The sequence below is a fragment of the Antechinus flavipes genome, chromosome 1 (genome assembly GCF_016432865.1).
Source record: "Antechinus flavipes isolate AdamAnt ecotype Samford, QLD, Australia chromosome 1, AdamAnt_v2, whole genome shotgun sequence".
NCBI lineage: Eukaryota > Metazoa > Chordata > Mammalia > Dasyuromorphia > Dasyuridae > Antechinus > Antechinus flavipes.
The window spans coordinates 256,217,689-256,236,133 of NC_067398.1; the positions used below are offsets into that span (position 1 = coordinate 256,217,689).

Sequence of the window (18,445 nt, forward strand, 5' to 3'; positions counted from 1 at the left end):
GAAAGGAAAACAAAATTATTGTAACAAATTTATATAGTCAAGTAAAAAAATTATTTCATTGGTCAGATTTTTTTTTAATAATTTGAACAGTGTAGGAATTTGTTTATTTGACTATACAGGTTTATTACAAAGATTTTCCTTTTCTTCTTTTAAACTGGGTTTGGGTGGGAGGGAAAGAAAATAAATTCTTGTTAACTGAAAGACAAATTGAAAATTTTAAAATGGAGAGAATCAATATATTATAAGATCTAATCCCTAGTAGATAACTGAGTGGGGTAGGGAGGAGGAAACCCACAACCAGAGAGACAGAGCAAAGAGAGAGAAAAACAGATGCAGCGAGAGAACAGTCAGAGAATCAAGGATGGCTTCATTGATTGAAGATATGGTACCTGAGCTTGAAAGAAAATAAGGATTCTGATGGGGAAAAATGAGAAAGAGGTACAATCAGGCATGGAAGATGTTTGGTACAAATTCAAGAAGATAATATTGAAATTGACCTTCAGTATTAAGTTTTTCTGGAACATAGGATGTATAAAAAGGTAGGCATGTTAAATTAGGAAGGTGAAGTAGGTTGACAGATTGTGAAGGACCTGTCGCTCCCTTGAATGAGACTGAACATTCTTTTAATTGAACTGAAAGATATACTACGTGTCTGCTACTCCCAAAATCATTGTCTAGTTCCTTCTCTTCCCATCTCTTCCCTTCCAACTTCAGATCTATGGTTCTACAATCCTATTAGAAGAGACTGTGTAAGAATCCTATGGTAAAATCAGGGACTATTTCATCCAAAACTCCTATATTCTTTAGACCTAGACCCATTAAATGATATGTTTGTTCAATGAAAGAATGAAATAACTGGCATTGGATTCTATTTTATCTTGTAGTGGTTTTATTTTAATAAGTTTGTATATGACCTTGTATTATTCATATTTTGAGTATTGTGAAATCTATCAATATATCAAAATATAACAAAACATTTTTTCCTTTTAATAAAAATGCTATGGGTCATTTGACATTTTAAAGATATATGCTTCCATTTTTTTTTTTTTCAAAGAGATCTTATCCTTATTTTATAACTGAAGACAGTGGGGAAAATTTACATTATAGAAAAATTTCAAAGGTATAGTCTAGTCTATATTGTTAATCAACAAGTGTTTATAAATCTATTGTGTACTAATGTGATACTCATTGAGTATATTTAGGATTCTTAGAGGTGGAGGTGAAAAGGAAGCTCATTCCATGCAGAGGGGACAGCCAGTGCAAAGGCACGCAATTGGGAAATGGAGTGTCCATCTATAAGGAACAGTAAAATAGCTAGTTTGAGTTGTTCATAACGGAATGCTTGTAGGATTAATAGTAATATTTTCTTATCACAAAGGAGCTCCTAGGTGATCTTTGATTGATTTTTTTTCCTCAATGTCTAGTGGTCCAGAAATATTTTGAGAGTTTGGTCTTCTGGCATCCCATGAATATCTCATGAAATATGCCACACTTGGGATAAGGATTAAAATTAGGGCTTGTGTATTTAAACCTAGAGTTTGGCTGTCAGAAATAGTTGACTTAATTGTAGCTCTGGTCTTACTCAGTGGCAGGAAGAGTTTACAATGCTTAACCCGAGAATGGAAAAAGATGTATCTGGAATAAGTATCAATCACTTCTGCCAAACTTAGCATTTATTGTGAAACTCAGACATCTCTGTCCTGGAAACCCTGTACTATCGGCTGCTTCAGGATTAACTGCAGAATCAGAATCAAAGAAATTATTTCTTTTGTTCTCCCTCCCTCCTCTCCCTCTCCCCACCCCCTCCACCTCATCCCTCTCAAGTAGGAATCAATATTCAGATCCACTGGTTCTCCAAAAACAGGATGGAACATGAAGTCAGATGCCTCTGTGAGATTAAATTGCATGATTACTGAATGTCTTCCTTGATGTTGAAAAATGGCATCCTTTTTGTGCTGATCTGTCACCAAAAATGGATCTGTGTTGGTGCTTGAAAGCCCTGTCAGTTTGTTTTCTATCTTAAAAGGAGCAAGTTGACAAAAATTGGAATTAGGGAAAAAAAAGAAGGCAGCCTTTGTTCAGGTCTAGCTTCCTAAATTTGTATACTAAGTTAAATGATGATTCCAAAGTCTTCAAGGTAGGCTTTCATTTTCATTGAAATCTTGCTAAAATTTAGGGCAAAATAATGTTATTTGCAGACTGTTTGACAAGGGAATTTTAAGACTAAATATGTCAACTGAAAATGAATTTATGAAATAGTGCTTTACTCACCTCATGCTTTGTACAGGTGGAGAACTATGGAAGTAGAATATTGCATAGACCATCAGACTTGATTAATGTGCCAATTAATTTTGTTGAATTGTTTTTCCCTTTATTTTTTATTCTGTATCACAAGGAATGGTTCTCTGGTTGAGGTGAGGCATATAGTGGGTGATGGTAAAGTATTGTTGATGAAGTTAAAGACCAAAAAAATCATATCTTAAAATAAACTATAAAAAGGGGGGGAGGGGTGGCTTATAACACAAATATTGAAAAGAACAAGAATAAACTTTAACACTGTGGTTATAATTATCAAGTTTATCCCTGAACAAAGAAGAAAATGCATCTCCTTTTCTTTGTAGATATGGGAGATTATAGGTGTTGAATATTACCTATATACTATTAATCTTGGTTGATGTGTTTCTTTTTCTGAACTCTTTTCTCAAACTGCTTTTCCCTTCCTCTTTTCTTTTCACTTCTTCATGAAAAGGGATGGTTTACTGGATAAGAGAAGAAGGAAAAAATAGATTCTGAAAAGATGTTGGGAAAATGAAAGATAGAAACAAAAATTTGTAGAAAGAGTGCTAGGCTAGTGAATAGATGTATGCATAGTGCACTTGTTATCTAAATTCATTCAAAGAAAAGCACTGGGAACACAAAAATTACCTTTATGGCATAATTTCACAGATATAGGAAATCTCTTTCCCTGCACCTAAAAAGTCTCAGGTGAAGGGGCTTCAGCAATCTGTATCTGTGTGCTCTGTGTGTGTGTGTGTGTGTGTGTGTGTGTAATAACTTGAATGAAGTCATAGAATTCATGCTTGTCAAATTATCAGATGACTTGAAGAGCTAGGAGATACAGTTAACACATTGGATGGGAATCTTAATGCAAAAGGATTTCAACTGAATTAGAATGCTTATCTAAAGTGTGTAAGATAAATTTGAATAGGGATAAAAGTAAAGCTCTACTCTTGTGTTTAAAGAATCAACTTCACACATTTAGGATAGTGGATCGGTGACTAGGTGGTGATTCCTATCAGAGTCAACATTGTGTTATGCTAGCCCCAAAGCTCATTTTTATCCTACATTTCCCTAAAAGAGCCAGAGTCCCACGGTGATCAACTCAGGCTAGATCATATCTAGGGCATTGTATTTATTTTTAGGAAGGATAATGGTAAAAATAGAAAATATCTAAAAGACTATGGTAACCACTCTGTATATCATTCTATATAAAGATCACTCTATATAAAACAATCAAAGGATTGAAGATGTTTAATTTGGAGAGTAAAAAAATAAATAAAAAATTTATGGGGACTAAGAGTAACTCTGTAATGGGATTGTAGTTGGCCCTGAAGAACCAGAAGCAATTTGGGGATGTAGAGAGAAAACATAATTAGACAATTAGACTTGGTGTGAGGAAGGACTTCCTAAGAATTAGATGTGTCCAAAAGTAGAATGAGCTGTGTTGGAAGGCAAGGGTATTCCATCCCCACTGGAAATCTTCAAGTAGAGGTTCCTGCTGATGGGAGATGATATAGCAAGGATTTTTTAATCATATAAAGTTGGACTAGGTGCTCTCTGAGGTCCCCTTCTCATTAACAATGAGCTTCCACGGCCTTATTTAGTAAACTCTGGTGCCTCCCTGTTATTGTCATAAAATCATAAGCTTGACTTCTTCAAGTCTTCTTGAATCTCATTTCCTTCTGTGAGCCAATGAACTTGTCTAATTGCTGTATCTCTCATAGAACCCCTAACTTCCAATTGTGAGCCATTTTACCAGCTGTCCCCCATTGCCTGGGATTCAATCCTTGTTCATCTCTTGGCATCCATGGATTCCTTCAAATCTCAGCTAACGTATTACTTTCTACAAAAAGATTCTCCCAGTCCTCCTTAATTTTGTTGCTTTACCTCTGAGATTTTCCCCAATTTATCTGGCATATAGCTTGTTTGTACATAGTAATTTGCATATTGTCACTGATGAGAATTATTGAGAGTAAGAATTATTATATTTCCAGGTGCTGTAAGAGACATGGGCAGATTCTACTACAAACTCCTCTGTTGTGTACTCTTTCCCCGACCCCCAGTTTTTTCATCTATTAAAAGGAAGGAGTTGACCAAATAATCATAGGATCATGGATTTGGTGGTGGAAAGGACCTTAGAAGCCCCTCATTTTTATAGATGTGGAAGCCGAGGTCTTGAGAAATTCACTACCTTGAGGTAATAAAGGACAGAGCCAGGATTTTAAAAACAGATCTGACTCCAAATCCATACTCTTGCAGCTTTCTCTTCTACCATTATTGTAGTTAACATTTTAGATTTTCCATTTAGGCAGTCCCACCAGAGCCTTAGGCAAGCACAATATTTCCTGGAGATAAGATAGACACTATATGAAGTTACCAGAAGAAGCTGTGCCAGCCATCACTCAGACTAGCTTTATAAACATGACCAAGTGCAGATAAACAGTGAGGACATAGGGATTGAGAAAATGTCACCGTTTACCAACAATTTGCAGATTCCTCAGCTGGTTGGCAACAGATGGGTCTTCTGACTTATGTATGCTTTGGACTGTTTAGAGGTTAGGATTATAAATTAACCTCAGGAATAGCCTAGCATTTCACAAGTCTGAGTCTTGGGTGAGCCAGGGTGAGTGAGCCAAATATACCTTGAGAGTAAAGTGCTTAACAAATAGCTCTTAAAGGGCACCTGGGTGTCATTCATAAACCTTCTTTAAAGATAGTTTAACAAATGGTAGTCTAATTCCCTGAAAGTGTTAAAGCACTGTGTTGGAGTTTAGATACTATATTAACAAGAAAGTTTTAATTACTGGATCACAAAATTTGGTTGTTGAAGGGAATAATCAACAGCCATCTAAATATAAATCTGCATGATAGTATACTGAAAAAGTGATCAGCAGCTGATGTTTGAAGACCTCCAAGGGAAATAGGAGCTAAGTGACACCATAGTGCAAGGGTGCTGGGCATGGAATCAGAAGACTCATCACCATGAGTTCAAATCCACACTTAATAATTATGTGATCCTGGGCAAATCACTCTACTCTGTTTGCCTGTTTCCTCATCTATAAAATGAGCTGATGCAAAATGGCAAATCACTCCAATATCTTTGCTAAGAAAACCCCAAATAGGGTCATTAAGAGTTGGACTGAATAGCAGCAAATTTTTAGGGGGCTTTTCCTTACATTGAATCTAAGTTGGTATTTTTACAACTTCTAAATATTTCTTCTTGTTCTACTTTCTGGGGTCAAGCAGAAAAAGTCTATTCCTTCCTCCCCATGACAAATCCTTCACATGCTTAAAGTCAGCTCTCCTGCTCCTACTGAGTCTCCCCTTCTAGAGTAAGATGGACTCAAGTCTCATCACTCTCCTAGTTGTCCTCCTCTAAGATATTCTTCAGTTTATCTATGTCTTCCTTAAATCACATTGCCCAGAACTGTAGATGAGATTTCTCAGGAGCAGAACCCTTAATAACTATACTGAGGCTAGCACCCAAATTGATCTAATTACATTCTCTTATCTATGCATAAACTCTCCATCTTCTACACAAAATAGTATAAGATACTTTTAAATGTTATTAAAATATAGATAACATTATCCACAGCACCCGATCATATCTCTGTTCAGTGATCTTGTCAAAAAAAGGACTTGAAATTCACCTGCTTTATTTTTTAAAAAATAAGTCTGTATTTCTGTCTTTTGTTTTTTACATTATAATTTTCTGCAGCATCTCCTCATCCCCATCTTAAAAGCCATCTCATATTACAAATAATATTTTTAAAGACAAAAAGAAAAAAGAAAAGGGGAAAATATTAATATAAGCAACTAGTACATCCTATATACAAAATGTGTAATGCTTATCTTTCTCCCACCTCCATGAAGGTGTGGTTTACTTTCATATCTCTTTTCATTCCAGGAATGTTCTTTATAATTTTGCATGTCTGTGTCTATGTATATGGATGTTCTTTCCATTTATATTGTCACTATGACATATTCTGGTTCTTTGTAATCTCTGCTATCCTTTCCAAATATTTGTCAACCATCACTTGATTTTTAGTTATCTGTTTCAGAATTTTCCCAGAAATCAAAGTATAAAGCTCACTGGCTGATAGTTTGGGTACTTTCTTCTCTTCCCTTTTCCTCCCTTTTCACCTTCCCTTTCTCATTCCTTCCTTCTTTCCTTCTTTTCTTATCTTGAGTATCAACTCCTTATTAGTAATTTTTGTTGTGCCATCTCTAGTACAAGAGATGTTCTCCTTGGTCAAGAAAACAAGAGAAAATAGAATCGAACACTTCCGCTTTCTTTCTGTGTCCATTATCACCATTCCATAGATTTCAAGGAGGAGTCCTATCTTTCTTTTAGGAGTCCTACCTCTTCTTTCAACCCTCTTTTTTCAGATAGAACCTAAAGAGAAATAAAAACAATCCCTTTGTTGTTCTTACCTTCCCTTGTCATCCTCAGCTTACTCTGAGTTTTAGCATTCCTAACTCTGATGAATTCCTTCTGAGGCCCTTCTATTTGTGAAGGGGCCTGGAGTATTTGCCTTGGAAAATTCAACTATCTTAGTGCCCTTTTCAACCTGTAATATCCCTCTCTAAGGTCTTTTGCCTCCTTTTCCCATTTAGTGAGTTCCTCCTGAGGACTCAGGAGGAACCCAAGGAGCAGATAGTAAACTCTTTCTTAATAAATGTTTATTTCTTTCCATTTTATTAGGACTATGTTATGTCCTGAAGTTCATCTTTTATTTTTTTTGTTCTTCCATCTTTTAAAATCTAAGTAGATTGGTGAGTTCCCTATACATCCATATGGGCATCTTCAGAAAAGTCTTTCTTTCTCTATTGGAATTGCTTCCTTTCATTCTTAAGCAACTCCCTTCTCTTCTCAGCTGGACTTGCTGTGTAACATTTTAGTCTGTGAAACCCTACCTATTTTTAATCTGAAGCCTTTGAAATCTGTTTTCTCCAGTCTTATGGTCATCTATCAAAAACCCTATGAGGGAATAAACGATTTCTCCTGAAATTCACATCCTTTTTTGCTTCTTCTTCTTCTTCTTCTTTTTAATCTATAGAGCTTAGTGGATTTCCTGGCACAGAGTAGGCACTTCTTAAATGTTTATTTGATTTGATCCCACCCCGATTTTCCCTTCTTAGTGAGAAACAGGTCCATAATACAAGTTTTTTTGGTGTTTCCTCTATCTTTTGAAAGATGAAATTTATTACTAAGGTGGAGGAAAAAGGTATTATCTGTTACACTGCTTTTGGCAGATAGATTTCCAGCGAACATCTGGATAATTGATGATGGAAATCCTCTATCTAACTTACAGATTGTAAACTCCTTAAGCACAGGAATTGTTTTGTTCTTGTTGTGGGGTTTTTGTTTGTTTGCCATTTTCTGTGTTTTCAGCACTTACTATGGTGACTAGAAAATAATAGGCACTTAGTTAATGCTAGCTTATTGACAGACTATATCATTGTAGGTTTGTGTGCTTGCCTGGTAATATTTCCTAAAATTCTCATCTATTTCTCTTTCTGTCAGGCATTTGCACTTTAATGATAAAGTAATTTCTGTTTATCTCTCCAGTGATCTTTATTCAATTTATCCCTATCATGTTTACTCTTCCCTCCATATTTTCATTTCCCCTCAGGAATAGACCTTTTTAATATAGAGTAGTGCCTTCCCTGTCACTTCTTCCTTTAACTCATAGTGTTTCTTTTGCATAAAGCCCAGCTTCTTAAACTGTGGTTTGCAACCCCATATGGAATCTCATAATTGAATACGGAGGTTGCAAAATTATGATTTTCAGTAAATGTTTGATTTGTATACATATTTTATGTACCTATATAACTAGGGTCATGTAAAAATTCTCAGGAGAAATGAGACTGTGAGTAGAAAAAAATTAAGAAGCACTGGAATAAGGTATGCCCATCTAGAGCCATGCTCCAGTCAAAGGTTTCATCCTGCCATAGCTCAGTGACACCTGTGAAATCAAATGTATCTCCAAACCCTTAGGATTCCAAGTTCTACTAGTTTGTTGCCTAAATGTTGAGTGTTTGTACATACACATTTGAGGTCATGAGTTTATTACCATTTCCTTGCTTGGATTTGTCATTCACGAATATCTGGCTTTTCAACTGTTCTTTCTTCTTTGTAGCATATTCTCTTTTCCTTGATAGCTGTTACATCTTAGTGTGTCTCACAAGGACACAATAAAAAAAATTAAATTTTTTATTTGGAATGAGTTTTGTAAGTTATCTCTTTCAGCAATCCAAATACTATTGTCCCCTCATTTCTTCACAGGGCACATGAAGAATGGAGCAAAAAAGATTTATCCCACCATAATCAGATGGCCATTTTAAAAACTTAATTTCTGGATAGAAAATGTAGTATGGTTTTTAGACTCACAAGGCATTATATTTTCTATGACACTATACTGGGGGGTCCAGTTCTGGTCCTGCCAGCAAAATTGGGCAAATTATTACTCTCTCCGAGCCTCAGTTTCCTTCTCTATAAAAGAAAAGATTGAAGTCTCTTCCAGCTTGTGAGTGTATAAATCTGTACCAGAAGTTCTAGATGATGAGCCTAGAGGAGTTGCATCTGACCACACATATTATTTCAGAGCTGATGTTAATAAGGTTGGCGCCATTTTAGAGACGGGCCAGAGAGCAATAAAAATATCTTGATCAGCTCTATTTTCTAGGTTGCATGGGTCTAAAGGTTGTCCTTTTAATGTGTAATGTATTTTGTGGTAGCTTTATAAGGCATTTCTTAATTGTTATTCTGCCATGTCAATTCAGCCCACGGTCTTAGTGTTAATAATTTAACAGTAAAAATATCTCCCGTACTCCCCCCTCCCTTTTCAGAGGATCATGGTGGGGGGAAGTCAGATCAGCCAGTTGATGATATGTCCCTGAAAACATGCTACTACTACTGTATACTGGGAGGACCCAGAGGGTACTGGAAGGTTTCCCAGTCCTTGGGAATTAGAACAAGGTCAACTGAAAAAAGGGCTGTTTTAATGACAAGAGATACATACTCCCCTTCACAAGGAAAGAAATAATTTTTTTTCTGAAAAATTTCCAACTTGCTGTATAAGTTCGGGGGCCCTGGCAAATGTGTTACTTTGTAAGTTTCCAATTGCAATACACTGTCCATGTGTTCCCAGAAACAAAAATGGAAGCTTGATGACGAGAGAAACAGCAGCATATAGAAAGCTACATCCAGCCAGTTGGATCATGCCCCTGAATAGCTTCTATTTCTCCCAATTCCAGGTGTCTCTGAAGAGGAAGAAGAATATAGCATTAATTGGTTCATTGGGACACTATGCTTAAAAAGTGTAAAAAAGGAAACATTTAACTTATTTTGTTTTTTCCCCCTTTGCCTCTTGTTTCCTAGGGCACAGCTTCTGTCCTTCAACGCAGGTCTGATAATGAGGAGTATGTGGAGGTTGGAAGACTTGGGCCATCAGATTACTTCGGTGAGATTACTAAATTCTGTTTCAAACACAAATGCATGGCAATTTGTGTTCTTTCTTGATTTAAAGGCATTTCCTCCCATCCTACCTCCTAAATATGTTTCCTTTCCCTTTTTAAAAAATCAATAAAAATGGCCTTAAAGTGAGACAAATACTGATAGAATCCTTTTAAATGATTTCATCATGCAAAGCCTCTATAAAAACATGCATGTTTAGCACCCGACATCTATCCTTCAATCTCTTTTGGGCCCATAACTGCTGTCTGTCTGTCTATCCGTTTGTTTTCTACACATACACAAATGTATGTATGTATATACACATGAAACCTTTTGTGGCTTGCTTTTGAAAGGAAAGAAATTCAAATTCCATGATCATCTTTTTTCTCTTCTTTGCAGGAGAGATAGCACTGCTGCTCAACCGGCCTCGGGCAGCCACTGTTGTGGCTCGTGGACCTCTGAAGTGTGTGAAACTTGATCGTCCTCGTTTTGAGCGAGTACTTGGTCCTTGCTCGGAAATCCTGAAGAGAAACATTCAGAGATACAACAGCTTCATCTCCCTTACTGTTTAAGGGAGTCCTTCCATCTTACTAACCCCCTCCAATATCTGCCTGCCTTTAAATGTTAACTTTGTGACTCATGGGTTTGACCTGGGCCATTTCATAGCTTTACCAAGTCATGTGGTTTTTGGTGACTCTTTATGTTTCTGTCTGATGCACTGGAGAGAATTGACCATGTTTTGTGTCAGGGAAGACAACAGATTTGGATGAGACTCTCTTTTTGGCACCTTGGATGAATTCTAAGATTTGTGGTTCACAAATCTGGGAATAAAACACTCACCTTGTGAATTTTGGTCATTTGTTTTAAGTGTGTATCCCCCTTAAAAAAAGTTTATATATTCCTTACAACAATGCTATGAGATAGGGAATTCATTTATTATTGTCCCATTTTATAGGCAAGGAAACTAAGGGTTAGCAAGAATATCCTTTGTCCTGGTCCAAGGAAATGACAGTCTGGATTTGAACCCAGGTTTTTCACTAACTTATTGCTTTTCCCACTTTACCAGCCAGCAAAGAAAGAACAATTTTTTCTTTTAGCTAAGTTGATCAAGAATAGGTATTTCTCCAACCTAATAATGAGAGAGGCTGTCTCCTAGGTTTTTCACTCAGGAGGCAGGGAGAAAGGCTACAGCATTCCAGAACTCTCCAATGTAGGTCATTCTGTTTGTTATTTAAACAGGCAGTCTGCTTTCTAACTCTGGTTTGCAAATGAAAACTTGAAAGGATGAGTTTGTTGTTTTGTGGATAGTATCATGTAGGTTATGGTGGCCTCCTTAACATTAAAAGGTGGGAGGAGGGAAGGGTGGAAAATACTAATAATAACAAATACTTTAGCTTTTCTGTTTTTTTTTAACTCTTATCAAGAGTTAATCATTTTAGTGGATAGAATCCTTGAATTAGATTATCATGCTATTCTTTGGATGCCATAATCTATAGGTGGGAAGGCTTTGTCCTGCTTTCTAGAACTTTTACCATCTAGTCTGGACAAACCATTACAAATGAAAGAATAATACATGAATTTTCCCTCTTTCCTTGATCCCTCCCCCATTTCTATTGGACTTAAATCCCAAGAACTCACATACTTAATAGAAGTCAGGAAATCATCTGGAAGCTGCATTTTGAGCTATACAGCCCCAAATTCCATGAAATCAATAAGCATGTTTAAAGTGCTTAGTACTTGCCAATGTTCTAAACATTGGGGATATAAAGAAAAGCAAAAAAGGAGTCCTTGTCATTAAGGAATTCATATTCTAATTGGAGAGATTTCGAGTTATTTAATGTCCACCTAAACCTTTTCATTACCTCTTTGTAGCATGGAAGTGAGCCTTAAGCTCATAAAGCCCATATCAGCAGAGATGAAAAACTCCAGTAAGTCGTACTAAACTGGAAAGTATATATAGAGAGCTCTGTATTTGTCATCTTAGAATCTGCCTGGCTAAGTTCATAGAATTTCATCATCAGAGAGCTGGGAACAAGGTTTGTTTTGTTTGTAGCCAAGGGGCTGTAATCTATGTTAGTTAAATGGAATTGTTGATTTTTTGAGGTAGTTTATAGTTATTGTAATGGCGACCTCTCTAGAACTAGTAAATGTTTAAATGAGTGAGGTAAGAGGAGCAGAAAATAGAAAGGATGGGGGGTCTCTGTGTGTGGCCAGAGTCAAAAAGGTGGGCCAGGTATTTATTGCTCAGCCCTGAAGAGATAGAAACTGGAAATTAACAGCTCAAAACTTCGGAAACTTGGTCTCTATCTCTTTGATGTAACCTCTCTGTTCATCTTTTGTAGGTGACAAGATACCTTTATAATACTTAGCTGCCCTAAATGAAATGTTCACATATTTAATTAAATAATTGGATTTTCCTAGCCTGACTTGAAAAAATATATCTAATGGAATCACAGAATGCTAGAGGTCATCTAGTCTAACTTCCTTCCCCCTTTTAGTGCACATGAGAACAATTAATTTACCATCTCACTGAATTGAGGTCAATTTAAAATATTTCATGGCTCAACCATATCCATTTGATTGGAAAGATAAGTGCTTCTAAGCCAAATAATCATGATATTTAGAATTTTGACTAAGATTCAAACATTTGGAATCTTTAACAAAAGAACAGTCTAGTACTATTCTTCTAGAACCACCTAAAATCTGTGATTGTGGGAAATGAAATTCAAATAGGAATGCATGCCTAAAGACACCATTTGTTGAAAATGTATGATTAGCATCAGTGAAGGGAGTTTTCACTACAGAAGCTCCCTGCGCTGATGCATCACAGAACTAAACAAAACCATAATCTCCAGAAAAACAAAACAAAACAAAAATCCCTTCTTTTTGAGAATAACAAATATTTCTTTTTTTCCCTCTCTAAAGCCTCACGTTTATAGTCACAAATTTTGAAACCTAATAATACTCTTGTATATATGAATTTCTTGATTTTTCAACAAATTGATCCAATACAGTAGGTATTAGATTGTTTTATAGATACCATTCTGAAATATTCCTGGGGGACTTTTCAAAATGTAATTAGGCTAATTAAATTATTACATTTGTATAAATACAAATGTAATAATTCAATTAGCCTAATTACATTCATGAATGAATAAGTGAGAACTTTCTTTTCATCAACCAAGGGGGAAAAAAGTCACATAAGTCCTACTTAAATTGGACATCTCCCCCCCCCCCCCCGCAAATAAAAATAAAGGGAAAATTCAAATCTACTTTTCAGTATTCTCTCCAAACACGATCTTAGTCATCTCAAGGTGTTCAAATGATTTCAGCATGTATATGTCTGTGGTCTAATAAGCTATGTTGATTGATAATGATGTTCACAATACTGCATGCATGATTAAATATAAACAGCTGGAGCTATTCTCTCTAACTTGCAATTTGAAGACAGAAACTTATCATAGACAAAAACCCTGCATATAAATGTCATGTATAGATTCATTTGCTTCATTGTGATTGTGGTACTCTCACTTTTTATTCAGGTTTTGGTAGATGGATTGCAATTTAAAATTGGCATAATTCAGATTAGTATTCAAAGAACCCAATTACTCTTTCCTATTTCATTTTGATGACTGTTGGTTTAAAGATGATATTCATACATATTTGGTGCAGGAAACATTTACAGAATGAAAATGCCTAATCCTAAATGTTCATCTCCCTTGTCAATTTAATGCTAAAACCATCCTTTACCATGAATTCTTCACAAAGAGGCAAAAAACTATATTTAAAACTCTTGTGGGAGGGGAAAAAAATTGTAAAAGTGCCATATGCAACTGGTCATTCTTTGATCTATTTAACATTTTGTTACCTTTTCAAAATAGTTGTGATGCTTATTTGATTGGCTAGTGAGAAAGAGTTGAGAAGAGATAATTTAAACACAATTGGCAACTCCCTATGAACAAAAATGATGGTGCTTAAAAATCATCTTATCCTTTTAGAAATATTTGTACTGTGACCAGTTTTTGCCTTGGGACCAGAGTTTGAATTTCTCCTCCCAGAATCTCCTTTCCCTGAATCAAGTTGAGAGTCTCATAACTGGGTTATCCCAGCCATTCCCAGGTCACCCATTATTAATACAGATGTGAAATGTTGCATATGCTTGTCAGAAGTGTTCATTGTGCTGGTTGATTTTGCTTAAGTGTTTTTCTTTGTTATAATAAGGAGGATTCTATGGAGGGGGCAGAGATATCTACCAGGAAATTAATGTGATATGAAAAATCAAAGGCATCAATAAAATTAAAAAAAAATACTAACAGGTCCAATTTCTTCCTTTCTCATTATATAAAATATATGAATCATAGTTACAAAGGTTCTTAAAAATATCATATACAAAAGAGATATCCATTACTCAGTGCTGAAGAGTGCCCTTGAAACTAATTGATCAACAATTCAATTCAATCTACATGTATTAAACACCTATGATGTACAAGGCACTGTTAGGCATTGGTGATACAAAGATAAAATGAAATAATCCTTGCCCTCAAGAAGCTTATATTCTATTAGAGAGAATATGATATCTAAACTGTAATGCTGGAGAAACTGAGGCAAATTAGATTAGAGAGTATTTAATAATTTATTTGAAAGGGAGAGATTTACTGGGACCAAATGGATCCATGCTTTGGTCCCCAGGCTGAATGAGACTATCGTCTCCAAGAATCCAGCAAACAATGTGAGTTCTCAATGACATATATACACATGGCTCAGCCACAGTGGGTAGACTGAGGCAGGGGCAGAGTCAGGATGCTGAGAGCTGGAACGGGACTCAAACAGGGTGGGATGAGCCACCAGAGATCGGGATAACATAATGGGGGGAAGCACCTGGACATGGGGAGAGGCATCTTGATAAAACAGTATCTAATATTCTGATAGCTTGGGATGGGGAGAGGCATTCTGATATTCTAAAATATAAGATTTTTTATCCTTATCAAATATTCTAATTAAGAGGGAGGAGTGGTCTTGCAGGATTGAGCAAAACAATTATAAACTGAGGCAGAACAATTAGGGAAACTGAGTCAGGACAATAAAAGAGAACTGTGGCATAACAAAACAAGTAAGATAATACAATATATTTAGTGATTTAAGTCAAAGGAGATCAGAGGAGATAATATTTTCAGATGACTTAGGAAAAGCTGCTGGGAGGATTATTAGAACCTTGAACATAAGGATTCTGACTAGGAGCTTGTGGAGGGTATATTAAAGGCATTGGGGATAATCTGTGCAAATGCATGGGTGGTAGTCCTACATAGTGGAGGGTAGTTTTATTGAGGGGGCCTAATTTTGGAGGTGTCAACTGCTGTCCCAGTTTGGGAGTAGATGCTTCTTTGATAAGCTTTTCCTTTTTGCCCCTGTTTTCTCCTCTCTCCATGCCTGAGTTAAGCCACAAGGTCTTTAAAATGCATTTAAATTAAATCATTTTGAGATGTACCTAGGCTTCCCCAGGCTGTCAAAATGGTTCATGATTAAAAAAAAAAAAAAAAGAAGAAGCTAAGCAGCCTTGAGCTAGGCTGACATTTTTTAAGAGACTCATTACTCTTGGGCCAGACAGCTGTTGGGGGGGGGGGGATCATTTTAATTGATAGTATGTGAGCACAGAATCTGAGCTACCCAGTCCTCAGAGATCAGATAGTCCAGCCTGGTCCTTATTTAACAGGTAAAGATACAAAATTGGACAAGTGAACCCCATTCTGCACAGCTGATGAGAGTAACCAGCCCTGGAGCCCTTTACTCTCCTATTCAGAGACTACTCAGATCAGCACCAGCCCACAGCTTCTGTTTCTGTTAGGTGTTTGAACTCAGGAAGGCTGAATCCTAGCAGTTTTTCTTCCTTTTTCCTTCTTCCTCCCTCCCTCCTTCTTTCCTCCCTCCCTCCCTCCCTTAGTAAAAAGTTACAGAAATAATAGAATTCTTATGAATTTTGATTTTCTGACTCCAACTCCCAGCAATGACATTTAATATCTATGTGGCCTTGGACAGGTTACAACTCTGCACCTCCATTCTTCATTTATAATATAGGCACGAGCAAGATAATTGTATAAATATGTATACATATATTGGATTTAACATATTTTAACATATTTAATGTATTAGACTACCTGCCATCTAGGGGAGGGGGGAGTTGGAACAAGGTTTTGTGAGGGTCTAAGTTGAAAAATTACCTGCATGTTTTGAAAATAAAAAGCTTTAATAAAAAAAAAATAGGCATGATAGTTACACTTCCCACCCTGTAGGTAGGTAATGAGGGAAGTGACCTATGACTTACTCAAGTCTCTGCAGACTGCCCTGCTTAACATGGTGAATTAGTTCCGAAGTAGCCCTGTTGGATGAAACAATGTAGCTTGACTCTGAATGATGTCATAGCAGAGTTTTGAATGTGGTTTCCTCATAATGTATTAATGTTGCCATTTTGAAACTTTGTTGGTTAAAGAAAGAGTAGAAAATTAAATCAGAAAGTATTAAGTACCTCCTATTTCTCAGATGGTGCTAGAGATACAAACACAATAAATCAAGTAATTCTTCTGGGTGAAGTTCTGACATTATGAATAAGAGTGTTTCCAGCCTTAGAGCTTGGGCAAATTCCTTCCCCTTATGTCTATTTCTTTCTTTGCAAAATAAAGAGGTTGAAGTATAGATGATTTTTGAATTCCCTTCTAGTTGGGAGACTCCAGGGTAACTATATAAGATATGCTGAGTGAAATGAGTTATCAAATATCACTGAACTATCAAAAGGACATGGCAGGCTAGAACCAACTCAAACTCACTTGGGGGAACCTACTGTTAAATTTTCAGGATGAGCATTTACACCTCAGAAATGAGGAAAAGATGATGGACTTGGCTCTTTTCAACAGTAAGTTAATTCAAGGCAATTCCAATAGACTTGTGGTGGAAAGAGTCATCTATATCGAGAGAGAATTATGGAGACTGAATGTAGATCACAACCTAGTATTTTCACCTTTTTTGCTGTTTTTTTCCTTCATATTCCCTCCTCCCTCCCAATTTGAGATGATTTTTCTTGGGTAGTATGATATATGTGGAAATATGTTTAGAAGAATTGCACATTTTTAACCTATATTGGATTGCTTGCTGTCTATAGGAGGGAGTGAGAAGGAGGAAGAAGGAGAAAAATTGGGGACACAAAGTTTTGCAAGGGTGAATGTTGAAAAACATTTTTGCATGTATTTGGAAAAATAAAAAGCTATTATTATTTATATAAAAATCAGCAAAAGCGTCAAATCAAGGTTTGACGTGTGCGTGTGCGTGTGCGTGTGTGTGCATGTGCGTGTGTGTATGTGTGTGTTTTATTGTCTAGACTTAAGAAAGTGATTGGTTCACTAGGTGGTACAACGTGGATAGAACATTGGGCTGGGAACCAGAAGACTCTTCCTGACGTCAAACCTTGCCTCAGATACTATGTGACCCTGGGAAAGTCACTTCACCCTGTTTGCTTGTTAATTTTATCTGTAAAATGAGCTAGAGAAGGAAATGGCAAAATGGCAAAACACTCCAGTATCTTTGCCAAGAAAACTCTAAATGGGATCATGAAGAATTAGACTGAAAACAACTAATCAAAAAAGAAACATGATACTGTAGATTAAACTTAAAAGTGTGTCTTTTTTTTTTCTTTTTTTGAAGAGCCAGTTGTTAAACAATTACCAGCACATACTTGCAGTAGGATTTAAGAGCAGGAGCTGGCAGACTTTAGCCAGAGAGACAAATTTGTCCCTCTGCCTGCTATTATAAGCTGGGAGGCAGAAGTCTGCTGCCTCTGGGTAGAGAATCCAGAGCCTGCCTTGGAGTCCAAGCCCAGGTTCAAAATTCAAATAGTCTATTTGACCCTGAACACGTCATTTAACTTCTTATTGGCAACTTAGTTAGGCAACACTCTTAACAGTGAGATTTGGACAATAATTGACACGGTCATTAATTGAATGAATTTCTTAATTGGGAGTTCACTATACCTATAAAATTACTGATCCTATACCAAAACCAACCCAACAGAAAAATTGTCTTAGCCTACAATGGACCAATCAGATCTGCTGTGAAGTGAGGTGGAGGAGAGGTGGGTATCTATTTTAATAACCTGGGGCAGCACAGTGGAATGAAAGAAGATGCTGATCTTCTTGAAAACTGAAGCCATGGGAAGTTATAGTAGTGAAATGTAATAACCCATTTTGGCACTGGACCAATTCCTATTCACAATGGAATCAGCCCTTGCTGACTTGACTACAAAAGCTGTGGGATACCACCATTTTCATGCTTCCCATCACCATACTCAGAGTGCAGTGAGAGTCTAGGCTCTGACACCTTCCCCACCTTTCCACTGATGTGTCAACTTCAGGATTACCTAGGAAATGGGATAGGTCACCTATTCCTGCTTATTTTGTCTGGTTTCTCCCTCAGCTGGTCACTTGAAATTACTAGTACCTCAAGGTCACACATGTGATTTTAGTGCCAAAATACAAGTCTCCTAATTTCCATCTAGTCTACACCAAACCAATAGATTCAGGCCATATCACATCTTTGCCTACCCCCCTCAACAAACTCCAGTGCTTTATCACCTTCTTTACCACCTTCAGGATCCACTAGAAAGTCTTCTGTTTGGCTTTCAAAGTCTTTTATAACCAGCCGCATCCTAGTTTTTCAGTCTTT

At 36.6% G+C, this 18,445-nt stretch overlaps 1 protein-coding gene across 2 annotated transcripts in view; it reads left to right on the plus strand.

Annotated features, from left to right (window-relative positions):
- Window positions 1–13,977, plus strand: part of PRKAR1B (protein kinase cAMP-dependent type I regulatory subunit beta) — a 245,234-nt gene extending 231,257 nt beyond the window's left edge. For both annotated transcript variants that reach the window (XM_052000546.1, XM_052000557.1), the window contains 2 exons: window positions 9,665–9,746; window positions 10,139–13,977. In XM_052000546.1, coding sequence (XP_051856506.1) covers window positions 9,665–9,746; window positions 10,139–10,311 — 255 coding nt within the window. In that variant the 3' untranslated portion in view covers window positions 10,312–13,977. The remainder of the gene's footprint in view (window positions 1–9,664; window positions 9,747–10,138) is intronic.
- The last annotated feature ends 4,468 nt before the right edge of the window (window positions 13,978–18,445 follow it).